Genomic DNA, 11562 nt, shown 5'->3' with positions numbered 1-11562 from the left:
TTACTGTTTCAGCGGAACTCCTGAAGGCTCGGGGTGGTTTCAGCCCCACCACCCTTTATGGTGCCGAATGGGGACAGGGAGCGTCGCGTCATAAAGAAAACCGTCTTGGCCCCACTAATTGAAACAATATTTGCATTGTTCGTACCTATCGATAATTAAGCGCGTTTTGCAAAACAGTTGTAAATTTTGCCAGGGAAAGTGTTATTGGACACAATCATTTACACTGGATGATTTTCCTCTATGTAGATAATATACCTATATCTTTAAGTCTTTGTTTGATTGAACAGGATCTTCAATTAAGAAAGACTCGTGAGAATTACCGATAATACTTATACAATAATGTACTAAATGTACCTATACGTATCATTGTCATCCTCGTGTATTACTGAATACATTCGAAGCTGTGACACCCCGAAGCCCAGGTTTCGCGTAATAACAAACCTTACATTTTGAAGATTTGGCTATGATTTTACAATTGGCTGCCTACCTGAGATCAACCCTCTTTGGGAATGCTATTGTTGCCTATCAGCTATTAAGCACATATCCCTCGCATCGTACGGCATCCATGGGAAGATTTGGAGTGGTCTATTCTAGGGCGGTACCACACGCCGCAAATAGGTCTTAACAAAAGAATAGACAACATTCAACAGAGTCAATTTTAATTATTGAAAAGAGCTCAAAAAATTAAGAAATTAAATTTGCTTGTTTGACCGAGCTGAAGCTATCTCTGGAAATCTTGCGTTGTTTCCATGCAAACAGGGACAAGGCCGTCGTCGGACCCTAATTGGATGGCTGCAAATGTTAGCCCGAGCCATCATGCCGCGACATTTAGCCGCTACGGCGTCGTTACCCTTCCCGCCCCTTTATAGGCCACAGGCGTGGATCCAGCGTTGTGGGGGCTATGGGCATGCCCACGACCTTAAATTAACTTTATACGTCACAAAAAATATTTAAGCCAACATTTTTTAAAATGTCACTTTATCCATAAAAGTAATGCAAAAAAACTTGTCGCGTGTTACAATGCACTGTTGTCACTAGCATACATAGTATGGTATGCCGTGAATATGTGCTGGGCCAGGTAGAAAAATTGTGGGTAGTGGAAATGGATTTATGCTACTGAACAGACAGCCCTCAGTATACACGATAATTATACAACTGTAAATAAAGTGTGAATCTGGATTTGATTTCGATGAAATTGTCTATACGTTTTGCGAAAAAGAGATAAGTGTTAACTTCAGTGCAACCTTTTTTGAAGGCTGTATCCGTATCGGCTATAAGCCTGACCGCAGGAATATAGCCATGGGCTGAGTTTTACACGTACAGCTACGAATTGTGTGATGTCACCTGATTTGTAGTCCGTCTGGGTGTCTATTCTGCTAACGCCTTATCATATAAATAAATTCCTTATTTGAAGTTGTTGAGTGAGAAAAAATCCGTCTTTTTGGTATTCTATGGGTATTCTTTCATAAGTATCCTACTGGTTCAAGAATTAATCGTCTCTGTCGCATTTGTTGTAGGAAAACCGGGCGGTTAAAGGTTTTCACCAAATATCTTTTGTGAAATAAAGAAAAGGGGATTGTATAAAACAATTTCAATAAAACCAAAAAACTTTGAAAACATTTTATTAATAACTGAAAATGTACATTATTTAAAATCCTACAACTTCATACATAAATTACACAATATAACAGGCAGTAACAATTCTTCATTTTTCATACACAAGACAATCTTGCCGCATTCAGAGTAGGGTTATACAAAAAATATCTTCTATATGAAAAACGCCAATCCATTTATTGAGCTTTCTGATACACATTCCTAGTTATAATGTATATAATAATTCGTCTATTTCTCTTTTAGGCTTCATTCTACATTTTAAAATAAAGCTTGCGCAACCAAGTGCTTACACGGGTTGTGCCTACGCGTATGGTCTGTTGGTTAACTAATAACGAAAAGATTTTTTTCCGTTCACCATTTGACCACACCAGTGTTTATGAGTACAGTGGCCAACTAGTACATATTAAACGTTCAAAAACAAAGAGTAATGTTAATATAAAAAAAAACAACGGAGTGGTCACATGGTAAATGACAAAATTTTTTTTTTTTTCTATTTTAACCTATTGACCATGCGCGTGGTCTGTATCTTGTTGTCTTATAGTGAATAACCAATTATTCCTTACAGTTACACGAATTACTAAAATCTAAAATATCGTGTAAAATGTATACAAATTTTTTCGCATTCTATTTCGAGACCATCCCTGAATATGCGCATGCTTTAAAATGGAATACATCTTATATATTTATGTAAGTATAAACGGGAGCCTATTGTGGAATCATTTACTTTCTATTGTAATAACAGCATATGTAGATAATGACCTACAGGGTAAAATTAAAACAAGTTTATCTACTTGGAAAAATTAAGGCATTTTTGAAACAATAAGGGCTATGTTTAAAAATGCTTGAATTTTACCCTGTCCCTCATTTAAATATTAGGCTGCATTGCAAATTTATTTAAAAGTTACTATCACAGCACTTTTCCTGAAAAGGCAGTGAGAGCATGATAATTAATGCGTCAAAAATAAAATCAATTATGGCTACTGTGTTAGTTAATTGTATTAAAAGATTGGCATAATATCAATGATTTATCGAAGTAAGTACATGACAATAATAGTAATGTCGTGAGTCGATTATAAAATATTATTTTAATTGTTAGGAGCAATATTATGCAAAAAACTTGGTAGGTAGTATAATAGTTTTAATAATTTATGATACCATTAGATTAAAAATTACAGAATATAAGATATAAGAATTTTGGATAAGTGAGGTAGGTAAGAACTAAAGAGTGTAAAGTCTGAGTATACGTAGGTAAGATAAGTATAGATGTATATGAAAATCACAAAGTATCTAAACGCATGTAGACAAAATATACGTACATAAATATTAACATAACACATTCAACGGACGCACGCACACAATTTTAAGTTAAAATAACAATATAACCTATACTACACAAAAAACTATAGCTATGGTTACCCTCTATGACTATTATATACATAATTTACAGATAATTTAATTTTTAATTGTTTTTCTACCGTCTAGTCGACGTAGGACATTTTAGTACGAATTGATTAGTGATTTTCGTAAAATTGTGGTAATTAATGCTAACACCAAACCAAGAATAAAATTAATCTCAAATGCTTTATTAACAGGTGCAGAATTTCAAATATAAGCTCAATTTCCACTAGCAAAGTTTAAGAGAATCGTCGAATGATCAAGTTATGTTGAATCCCGAATATGTGTTTATTACTTATCGATTTGTATTTTTCTTCTTTAGTTGTTGACCAACCAACTTGAAATGGGTATCCCGCTTGTTTAGGGACTTAAACGAACTTAAACAGCCCTGGCAAGTATTTTTTATTTAAAATCAGTATCTTTTTAAATGATGAATGATATTATTTTATGATTACAAATTACGTAATTCTTTGCAATGTGCTTGTATACATTTAAAACAAATATGAATGTGGGCGATGGTGTGTAAGACATAATATACAGTCCAGTCGACGATTCCCATAGTCTCCGCTTCAGTGAAAACTTTTCCAAAACGAAAATATATAGATTCTCTCATTGTTTGACAATAAACTTACGACAATTATGAAATTGATGATTGAAAATATAACTTGGCATCAACTATACAGGCTTACACGAAATGTTCCCATAACATTTTTATTGAATTAATAATTTAAAAAGCCGTAATTTTATCATATAACCTACATATATCAATAACATGTTTCTTATCAAACAATAAGACAACATTGAACTTACCACAAAGCTAACGTAAAACAACATTTAACAGATAATAAAGCAGTCCAAATATTTGTCTAGAAATTGTGTCTATATTACAAAATTAAACAAAATGTCTCTAATTACAATAAATACATTAAAAAGAAAAGGTAATGGTCGAATTATTTTTGCGGATTCCATATTTGGACTTCAAATCATAATATATTTGCAACAACTATATTAAGGAACACCAACAAATTAGTACACAGTGTTGTTGCAATAGGCCGGCATTATCTGTTCATATACATCAACTACACTATACACTTTACACATTCTACCTACATACTCCATTCGTAGATATGTCTCACATAATCCAAATTATTATGATACACTTTAAAACATGTCCGATGCCTGAACTGAACATGCCGTTACGAGATCTGTTACACAATATTACAATAGATACATTATATTATAAATAAAAATATTAAATTAAAATAAAAAATGAGTCAAAATAAATTATTGAACGATCACATCACAAGATTCACAAAATCAATATAAATTGATTTAAGTCAAACTTCGATTTTGATTATTGATAACTTTAGATTACAACACAAATTAGAGACGAGCAAAAAAATTAAAATATTCAAATAATAAAAAAAAAATCCCTATAGATCTCTTTTAAATATTTTACAGTGAAAAAAAAAATATGAATGGAATATTTATCTAGTTCAAAAGTTAAATTTTGTGCATACGTATGTATTTAATGCCCATATAACTACATTGGTCATTGGTACGGAATCGTGTTCAAATTATTTCATTCATGTTTCTGCGGCAGGCGCAAATGGGAAATTCTAAAGTGAAAAAAAAAATGTTGGCGCTTCATATCAAATTTATTTATCATATTTCTTGTAACAGCAATTTCAAGTACAGAGCCAAAATGTCCGCTAATAAAAATAATAAAACAAAATGTGCAGGTTCGCTCCAAAAAATAAACATTCAAATTTCAAATTTCGAATTTCTCACTGGCCTCTGACGCAATTATTACTCAAATAAATACAGGATTCAGTCTAACAAAATGCAAATATTGCGAATGTTTTCTATTGCTTCATCATTAATTGACTTGAGCAAACTTTTAATCTACACATTTATACTCTGCGGACCACAGTATCAGCAAACCATATTGATCATACTATTTAGAAATAATTGCATTGGTTGTTAGTGTCGATTTTTTTGAACATTTTTAACTGATAATATGTATTCTATCTATGATCAATCATTGTAAATTGGCGATAAAAAATCTGTTAACTATCGATAAATAAATCGCGCAAAGTGAACATTTTTTTTGAGATTTGGTTTATAAACTCTGACACCAAGGTGTAAAGGTCAGTTTCACACAAACGCAAAATATCCTCGCCATTTTTCTGAAAATTCATATACTCGTAGTTTACGGATTTCAAGAGAAAGTATTACAAATAATTTTTCAGATTTACTAACGAGACAAATTTCCAATGAGCCGATTTTTTAGAGATTATTACGAAAATCCTGAATTATAAAAAAACGTGTCTTAAAATATTTAGCGACATGTATGTGAATATTTATTATTCAGTCCAAGTTCAAAACATTATAATTAAGTTCCATAAGTCCTTTTATAAAAATGTTTAAATAAATTGTCAATTACCTAATCTCATTTGTCTGTCCCTCTTATTATTAACAAAATCCAATATTTCCTATTCAATGTTTGATTTCGATTATTTTTTTATTAATAAGAGGGGAACAGTAAAATTATATATTTTTTTTATAATCTGAATATCTAATTACATGCTACGAGTTGAACTCCGTTGCAAAGAATATGCCAATAAAAAAAATTAACTGGTAGTTATATACGATTGAGCTGTATTGGAAAATAGACAAAATTATATTTATTTTATTGCTTCACAATGAAGATTATTCTGAATTCTGAATGGTAAAAAAATCTACTACATATCTTTAATTAATAAATAAATATCACTAAGATCACTTCGAAAGAACCGTGAACAGGTTACGGTTTCTACAAAACGTTTACTATAGAGTTTTAATCATTCGCGGACACGAAATGAAAAGAAACTGTTTATTTTCTTTAAAAATTACTCATTCTGTTAGTTCATTAATGAACTAAAGGATATCCAACTGCGTGATTTTTGAAATATATGGTTGAAACTGTAAAATATTACAATAAATTTTATAGAAAATCCTCATCAATTAATTAAGCTGATTTGAAAAACGGAATTATCAATATATATTTTTTTAAATCAGCCGGTATCAAACGAAATGTTTTTTTTTCGTATGATGAAAAAATAATTGCCACTCAATGAGGATTAATTATCCTTAACTCACTAGTTGGCGCTACTGGCAAGCGAAATCCTGGTTGGTTGACATTTAACACAAACGCTTTAGACATGTACCTTACTCTACAGCAGCGCCCTCTAGCGGCAATTCGTGTCATCCCTGTGTGTCTGGTTTGAGTTTAAACCTGGTTGTCCATGGGCGAGGGCTGGTGGAGGCGGTAGAGAGGGTTGTGGCTCTTGATGGGGAGCGGGTGCGCTTCCGTGTTGAACACCCACTGCTCCAGCGGCAGCAGCTCGTCCTCAGAGAACAGCAGGTACAGGTACTGGGAACAGACACGCGGTTGTTTATACAACTTTATAATACCTAATTGTTTGTTTGTGTTTTGTACGTAACCGAACACAATAATGTCACTATAATTGATCACATTTATTAATAACGAAATTAACTATTTCTTAATATCATTAAAGTATAAAAAAATTAGAGTCGACTAGTTGGAGAGTAGGCAATCGGAAGCCACGTCGGGCGATACCTTGAGCGTCTCCGCGAGGAAGAAGCTCTGCTGCACGTCGTCGCCCTGCGGCCGCTGGTGGTACACGTTCACCAGCCCCGAGTACCCGCCCTCCACGCGGCAGTGCTTCTCCAGCGCCTGCAATATACCACGCGACTGTAAGGGGGTGCTTTAGATTGATAGATAGATAGACAAAGGCCGTTTACACACGCATACAAAAAAAATATCATCAATGTGTGTGCTGCAGCAACCCAAAAAGATCATAGCCTTCTAATCTCTTTTAGTCTGCTTGCTCTATCCATGATACTTAACTTTTGTATGACTACGTCGATAAGGTTACTTCTTCTCGTTTGGAAAAATCACAATGAAGTAAAAACCTCAATAAAGTGGGACATAGACTTTACTTTGTGTTTACAACATAACTTAATATAAAATTTAAAAGATTATTTGGCTAGTTGGAAAATCAAGAAATAAATGCGCACAGCAAACCTAACATTATTGATATAATACTAACTGACAAATAAACATTATGATCTAAGTTTTCATTTCCCGAGAAAAAATATTATAATTATGAAAATATAAAAATAGTTATTTCACGCAGGACAAGATGGCCAGTGCCCCAACAATGGGGACATAAAAAAAAGGGTATATACCTGCACAGCCTCCCAGCCCCAGTCGCGGTACTTCTGGTCCTTGGTCAGTCGCCACATGATGAAGTAGCTCTCGAAGGTCTCCGGTCGCAAAATGTATACTTTCTCGTTGCTCTTCTGCGCTCGAGCTTCTACTGCGCCCGTAAATCTAGAATGCATAAATAATTCTGACTAAATATTTATGTTATATGTGCACCAGATGTAAAACTTAGTACAAAGGTCGTCTGCATATATTTCTGCCACCAAACAGCAGTGCATTGTCGTGTTCCGATTTCAAAGGTGAGAGAGGCAGTGACTTTCTTATATTATTAAAAAATCCTTGTTTACTTTGTGTAAAATATTTTTTTTAGACTCACTACTCCCTAACAGGTTTAAATATACAGATTTCTAATATACAGGTCTCCCTAATATATATTTATACAACTTCAGACGAATAAATCATTATTATCGTAATGTAAAAACAGAGTACTGTGTTCTGTAATTACATTATTGTACTTACACTACAATAATATAATTACAGAGTAATGTGTCAAAACCCGCTCGGTAGTACAAAACAAATGTATACCAAATAATGTTGTTACATCCGTATCAGTGTTTGTGAGATGTGGCATACCTGAAGGCCTCAGGACCTAGCTTGGTCTCCGATCTGTCGTAACTTTCGTGGCAAGTGTGCGTCAGTTTCTTGGCCACGTCCATGTAGCGCTCCGACTGCGTGTTTTCCAGTGTCGTGGACGCCAGCGCGAACATGCCGCCTGGAAACCAAAACAACAATATTGAACAAAATGAGATCAATTTCAATTTATGTCAATTTCACTTTACTTATAACAGTTCGAATTTATGGTAGTTTTATTGCGGTAAATAAAACTATAATACAAACTACGCAATGTACATTCCTTTGTTCCAGTTTGTTCAGCGATAGTGTATAGTCGGCGTAACAAAATATATTGCATTCGAATGTAGGTACATCACAACAAAATGTTGGTAACAATATATTTTAGTTTAGTAGGATTGTCTTTAACTTAAGTAAGATATTAGATGTTGTGAGAAACGATTCAACCCCCTCCCACGATACAAAATCTCACGTTAGATTATTCATGTGCGTTTGCTGGTACAAAGGCGTTGGATTTATTTTAAATAGATTCAGCTGTAGTCGACAAATTTATTGCATTCCATATTATTGCGGCGTAAAGATCCGTCAAGAGCAATTGACATGTCAACATGACACAGCTTGTGTCTATGGCAATCAGCTGTATCAAGAGTTGTCATTATCATGATATGTATTACAGATTCTACACTGTATTTAGATAAAACAAGTATCGAAAAAGATTGGAAGAACATATTAATTATCAATTTTTGAGATTCATAAACGTATAAAAACTACTAAAATTTCCTGTCATATTGAATAAGTATTTAAATAACAATTATATTTCTTTACGGTATTTTGGTCCGGATACAATAAGCGGTGGACTAAAGTTTATAAATTTTTGTGTACATAAAAAAAATCGGTACCTACTTATATTTTTCTCCAGAACATATTTATATTTATTTGTTATTTTAATTTATAGTAATTTCAAACTACCCGGCTGTATCACGATTTCGTTTTTGCGTCTGCATTACACAAATGTCACACATGGCTTACTTTTACGTATAATATTCTATACCCAATGAGCAGGTAAACTACATGTGACACAATGAATAAGGATGAATCATTGAATGAACATGAATGGACCATTCTACTATGTCAGACGTGATGCAAGTTGACAATTTACTTTTTATTTGTATACAATACAGATACAGTATCACGTCTTTAACCCTTACGGGGTAGACTAGACCCAGTTGAGAAACTCGAATGCCGGTATTATACCATTGTGTGACCATGTGAACCGATACGCAAAATTAGGTCGGTTTATTATCAGCGCGTCCCGTATATAATGGTGGTTAACCTTGACTCACACGAGATTGGGTCACTTGGCCATTTTTATCACAAGTAACATTGACATTATGTACTATTTAATACATAAATGATAATATTGCAGTTACCTAATAAAAATTTTAGAATTTTAAATAAATACTTTGGTTTGTATTTTATTACGGTAAGTAATATAAATGTCATGTCAAGATAGGAATACATTTTTATGTAATGTGTAATGTAAATAACATGAATGTAGATAACATTACAAAATAAAAATAATGTATTAATAAAGTTTATCAAAAAAATATTGTACCGATTCTGCACATATTATTAAGGTTCCGTACAAAAATAAAAGAAAGCAACCTTTTGTAATTTTATTAATAACGCGATTTACTTTATTTTGTTCTAAAGTATAACAGAAATGTTTTAAGTCTCTCATTGTTTATATTCAGTCTTGTATCTTGTTATTGGAGCAATAACGTGTTTACTTACTAACTTTTTAACTACAAAATTGTGACGTCACAGTATATACATTTTTAACTTTGACATTTGAAAAATCTGATTTGACTAGTTGGAAATTAGTCAATCATTTACCTGAAAAGCACGAAAGGTGGTCCATCTTATCCTCAAAGACCCGGCCGTACTTCAACTCGGCCAGATACGATAGCCCCCCTGGAGATACCTTCAGCATCTTATCCAGGGCAGCCTCCATGGCGATGTCGAACATGATTCTCGCCTCATTGTCCCGCTTGCCGGATAATAACCACGCCTTCAGAAGGTACTCGTAGAAGGAGTCCCCTAGGGCGCCCAATGATATGTGTTCTGGAAGAGAATAGTACATTGTTCACCGAGGCAAAAAACTAACGGATTTTAACGAGGATGACATGTTAAGCCCGAGACGTAGCCGAGAGCGTTAATCACCCGGGTTGAGATTCGTACTTTCTTCCGAGTGATACATAGTGCTTTATACGACACTTGCCTACAATGATAGTGAAATAAGATTTTTTCGGCAAATTGCAGCTTCGTTAATTAATGATGGCGTTAAAATATCTTCAATACTGTCACTAGCCGACGACATCCATAGTGTTAAGATTTCATTTTTTAAGAATTGTCATCGTTGACATCGTTTTCTCATTTAACCCGACAGAATTGTTATTGGATTTGCTGAATAACATTGACGAAACAGGCACGGCGAACAATATATCAGTTACTTTAGCAAAATACAAGATATTGTTCGCAATTGAAGGCTGAAAATGGTGGTCGGCGACTGCGCAGTAATAAACTTTTTACTATTCTTCGGTACATCCATTCCTCATCTTTATGTTTTCTTCATTAGGTACTGGAAGACTGAGCACATCATATGGAATTAAATGGACTGGAATCTACGCCGTTGCTTTCTTTAGTTATCTTTAAAATATGTTAAATACATTATTAATTTAAATTCTAATGCGATTTATATTCGGTTTCCGAATTGAACCGCGCTACATTTGAATCGTAAAAAAAATTTATAGCAAAATTTTTTCTATTCGTCCTAATGGTTGGTTGGGAGAGAATGTTTTTATCATTGACTACTTTTTCCTCTCAACACGGTCATCGGCATCCAGTTGATCGGACTGTAAGTCAGAAACTCATGCACGACTGTAACCGTTCGAAAAATAGGCCGTTTGCCCATTTACCTACGTAAGACAAGGAGTATACATACTTTGACCCCACGCCCCCGTGCGAGGGTTGATGAAGTTGGGATAAAGGTCGTTGGGCTTCTCGATCTTGTGCAGCACGTCGCGGATGCGGTCCACCTTCTGTCTGTAAACTGGAATTATATTGTTTTGTTTAATTTCGTATAAAAAATAAATAATGTAAATAAATTTGCTATTTTTTCAGATTTATGTACTCGATTATACTGTCAACCACGAGTCAAGTTACTCTGTATAGATTTCTATGCCGCGGTAGTAGCGATGAATTTGCATTGAAATTGGGTAGCTCGGTTAGACTGTACAGCAGTTTGTATATCGGCTATTAGCATTTATTATAAAGAAATCCAATTCAATAGTGGCGTGAAATGAGCATGTCTTCATAAACGAGCAATAAGTTTTTTTGTTGCTGCAATAAACATCTTTCGTCAGCTAATAAAAACTGTCCGTCCCTGAAAATAAAGTTTATTAGACACGGCTAAAAGTAGCGTAGACAATATACATACGTTACATGAACACGACGTAAAATTCAAAATTATTTCGCCGAACTATCTACAATTTTCATCTCAAAAAAACATATGTATCATTAGTATCGATACTATTGATTTTTCGGAGTATCGTTTTATAAATATAATCTATTGGTTGAGTTGTAGAAAAAGCCTGCCACTATTTTACATATTTTGTAATAAAGTTAAATTA

At 33.8% G+C, this 11562-nt stretch overlaps 1 protein-coding gene across 2 annotated transcripts in view; it reads right to left on the bottom strand.

Moving 5' to 3' along the window:
* Positions 1 to 1606: 1606 nt before the first annotated feature.
* Positions 1607 to 11562, bottom strand: part of alpha-Man-Ia (alpha-Mannosidase class I a) — a 58043-nt gene continuing 48087 nt past the window's right edge. Inside the window, exons 5-10 of one of the 2 annotated variants that reach the window (XM_053747439.1) lie at positions 10875 to 10982; positions 9767 to 9994; positions 7874 to 8012; positions 7264 to 7408; positions 6632 to 6748; positions 1607 to 6424 (exon numbers count right to left, since the gene is read on the bottom strand). In XM_053747439.1, the coding sequence (XP_053603414.1) occupies positions 6281 to 6424; positions 6632 to 6748; positions 7264 to 7408; positions 7874 to 8012; positions 9767 to 9994; positions 10875 to 10982 (881 nt within the window). In that variant the 3' untranslated portion in view covers positions 1607 to 6280. The remainder of the gene's footprint in view (positions 6425 to 6631; positions 6749 to 7263; positions 7409 to 7873; positions 8013 to 9766; positions 9995 to 10874; positions 10983 to 11562) is intronic. The other variant, XM_053747440.2, reaches the window with a different exon arrangement.

Source organism: Plodia interpunctella, chromosome 7, assembly GCF_027563975.2.
Source record: "Plodia interpunctella isolate USDA-ARS_2022_Savannah chromosome 7, ilPloInte3.2, whole genome shotgun sequence".
NCBI lineage: Eukaryota > Metazoa > Arthropoda > Insecta > Lepidoptera > Pyralidae > Plodia > Plodia interpunctella.
This window is presented reverse-complemented; position numbering and strand designations above follow the sequence as displayed.